The sequence below is a fragment of the Sinocyclocheilus anshuiensis genome, unplaced genomic scaffold (assembly GCF_001515605.1).
Source record: "Sinocyclocheilus anshuiensis isolate Anshui unplaced genomic scaffold, SAMN03320099.WGS_v1.1 scaffold21, whole genome shotgun sequence".
In the NCBI taxonomy this organism is placed as follows: domain Eukaryota; kingdom Metazoa; phylum Chordata; class Actinopteri; order Cypriniformes; family Cyprinidae; genus Sinocyclocheilus; species Sinocyclocheilus anshuiensis.
In genome coordinates, this window is record NW_015536472.1 from 158,065 (window position 1) to 161,620 (window position 3,556).

At 31.0% G+C, this 3,556-nt stretch overlaps 1 protein-coding gene across 1 annotated transcript in view; it reads left to right on the forward strand.

The window, feature by feature from the left end:
* The first annotated feature begins 381 nt into the window (after positions 1 to 381).
* LOC107702886 (60S ribosomal protein L37a) overlaps positions 382 to 3,556 on the forward strand; it is a 4,865-nt gene continuing 1,690 nt past the window's right edge. The window contains exon 1 of the mRNA XM_016505361.1: positions 382 to 476. Within this exon, the coding sequence (XP_016360847.1) occupies positions 474 to 476 (3 nt within the window). The 5' untranslated portion in view covers positions 382 to 473. The remainder of the gene's footprint in view (positions 477 to 3,556) is intronic.

Consider the following 3,556-nt stretch of genomic DNA (forward strand, 5'->3'; position numbering starts at 1 on the left):
ATATAAATATTACAATATATAAGTTTAACACCATTATATAATTATATATGCATACAATTAATTAAATTATTATTATTTATTATTATTATTTGTAATCATGCTTTTACTGAGGCATGAGAGAAAACAAGCCTACAATTATTTTTGTTATTAATTATAATTAGATTAATTATAAATGATTTATTTGACACATAATACTATTATATAATTATTTTATAAAAAATAATCTTAGTTTAAATAATAATAAATACATTTATTCGTTTATTATTTATGTAAAGTTTATGGAAGTAATAAATAATATAACACAATATATAGTAATTATTATTATTATAATTACTAACTACAAGAGGGTTGTGATGTTTCTGGCTGTGCGGTGGAGTTGGTCCTCCGGTATCCCATAATGCGTCAGTGTCGGCGCTGGTAAGCCGCATGCGCAGTCGCTCAGTCTCTTTTGGACCCGCAGCTCTTCTGCTACAATGGTGAGTGTTTTCGTCCCGGAGGGGAATCTTCAAACATCTCCTCTATCTCGCTCAAATACCTCACTTTTCTGGTTAGTCGATGTTCAGATGAGGACGTTAAACATCATCGGTGCTGTATTGGTTCACACGGGCGATGAGAACGGCTTTAAACGGCATTGTGATCGTTTCTGTCAAAAGAGTCGATGCTCGGAATCAAAACATTGCGTTTAAACGCGACATCGGTGATAAAACTGCGTGTTTTTACCCTGTGATGAGCTGTATGTCCGCAGTAATAACACTGAACGGACTGTCGGGAGATTCGTGACTGAATTGCGCTTTAAACTGTTTTAATGAATTAATTTGATGCTTTAGTCGCTTCAAATAATTTAGTTTGGGGAGCGATTCTGTTAAAAGATTATTAACTACATCTTTTCCCTCAATAATGTCCTAGTGTGCTGCTTATTAATAATCAAATTGTAGTCAGTTACTGATTCCAAATCACGTGACAAAAAATGTAGTTAGTAACGCGATCAGTTACATTACACGGTTCAGGTAATGTAATCGGATTACTTTTGACCTACCTCGTTTATCACCAGTGTTGGGGAAAGTTACTTTTAAAAGTAATGCATTACAATATTGCGGTACTCCATAAAAAAAGTAACTAATTATGTTAGTTACTTTTTATGGGAAGTAATGCGTTACGTTACTTTCGCGGTACGTTTTAAATCTGGACAGGGCTTGTTTGTTTGTTTTTAAAATAAAAAAGTAATATTTTTGGCAAATATAAAAGCCTTTTCACACCAAAAGTGAAATGAATAAGCCTCAGGCTGAAGGGAAAGTAAATTTACGTCCGTACAGTAGAACGCAGAAGAAGACATTTCAACACACTTCAGCAATAAAAAAAAGACACACAAATGTTCGTCTAGAGTAATTTGTGCTTATTAGTGCGGTTGAACTGGGTCATCGAAGGTCAGAAGTAAAGACTTTGGTTAATAGAATGGGATTAAATACATAAAGCATATTTGTGTTGTTTAACATTTAATTATTGCAGGTTTGCGTCATATTCTGAGTTGCATTATTTTTATTCATTTTGAGGAATACTGAATCGGTGTTGTTTTTTTGTGAGTGAGATGAATTAATGCATGTTCATATTTATTTTAGAGCTACAGTAACATCTTCTGATTTCTGTCACCATGGCGACACCAGAGCTGTCAAATCAATAAATTGGAAAAAAAAGTAACTTGCGTTACTTGTTTGAAAAAGTAACTCCGATATTCTCTTGTAAATTAAAAAGTAATGCGTTACTTTACTAGTTACTTGAAAAAGTAATCTGATTACGTAACTCGCGTTACTTGTAATGCGTTACCCCAACACTGCTGATCACATTGATTTAAATAAGATAATCTTGTACCATATTGATATAAAAATACAAAGTAAGAAAATATATTACATTTGTTGAAATTAACAACATACGGTGCATTAAACATTACATTAAGTCAAGGTTTCCCAAATTAAGGTTTGTGAGTGAGTTTAACGAAAAAATGCCAAATTAATTTTAAGATCAATAAAAATAAAACGTACTAAAAAAATCAATATTTTATGTTTACCTGCATGTCATGTGACCATTAACCAACATCAGAGAACCGCGAACATGCAAATGTGATGCTTTATTATTAAAATACTTACTTTACAATAAATATATTCGGTGAAAGCGGATCAGATGACACAAAAGTTTGTGAATTTGTGCATTTTAATGTGTTTGAAAGACAAAAGCCTTCGAAAGACATAGAAATAGATGGTTAAATAACCTACCGAGTGATAAATATTAATGTTCATCGGTAGTTAATGCGATGTTGAAATGATTTTTGTCACAAAACTGAAGACTTTCTGAGTATATATATATATATATATATATATATAAGCGGTAGGATATTTTAGAAAGGAACATTTAAAAGATGAATTAGGGAGAATTGATAAATTATGAATTTATTGCTATTATGTGAATATGTAATCCATAAAGTAACTGTAGTGTTGAGTATTTTAAAATAATTTAATCTAATTACAAGTACTTCATTTTTGGAATCTGATTACGTAATCCACATTACATGTAATCCGTTACTACCCAGCTCTGTTAATAGTGATGTGGTTATTGGGTAGGATTAGGGGTGTAGAATAAATGCTTTATGTACTAATAAACAGCCAATATGTTAGTAATATGCATGCTAATGAGCAACTAGTTAAGAGTGAGAACTGGTTCCTATAATGAAGTGTTACCAGAATTTTGGTGTTTAATGATGTCTGCATTAGATCAGTGTAAGATATCTAAGCTCGTTTATACCACGAAATAAAAAAATCAGTTAATTGCGACTTTTTATCTCAAAAATTGAGTTATCTCAAATATCAGACTTTTTTCTTGCTATTTTCAGAGTTGCGAGATATTAACAGAATTGTGAGGGGAAAAAGTCAGAATTGCTGATGTTGACTCGCAATTGTGTTATTGTTTATAATAACTTGAAGTTTGTTTTTGCCACCGAATTAAAAAAAAAAGAGTTGCGACTTCTCTCAATTCAGACTGTTTTTCTTGCAATTCTGAGTTTATATCTCAATTTGGAATTATTATTATTATTATTATTTTACTTTGAAGTCTAAATTGCGAGGGGAAAAAAAGTCTTAATTGTGAAATGTTGGCTTTAGGGATATGCCGGTATCAAATTTTCATGTTGCGATTAATTGCTAATGCTTTTATCACGGTATGCGGTATTATGACGATATTGAAATTTAGTTTTAAAAAAGTGCTGTCATAATACAGTATAACAGGTTTAATAACTTTTTTCTTATAACAAAAATAACTGAACATTTAAATGCAATAAAGCAATACAGAAAAATTTATAAAGTTAAGTTTTACACAGATTAAAGTGCAAAAGAACTATAAAGACCAATAGGTATCACTTTACAATAAGACCTCATTAGTTAACCTTAGTTAATGCATTAACATTCACAATGAGCAATAGCTACATTTGCTGCAGAAGTTATTAATCTTTGTTTAAAAAATACAAGTCTTAGTTCATGTTAGCTCATTAAATAACACAGTTGCAACTTTC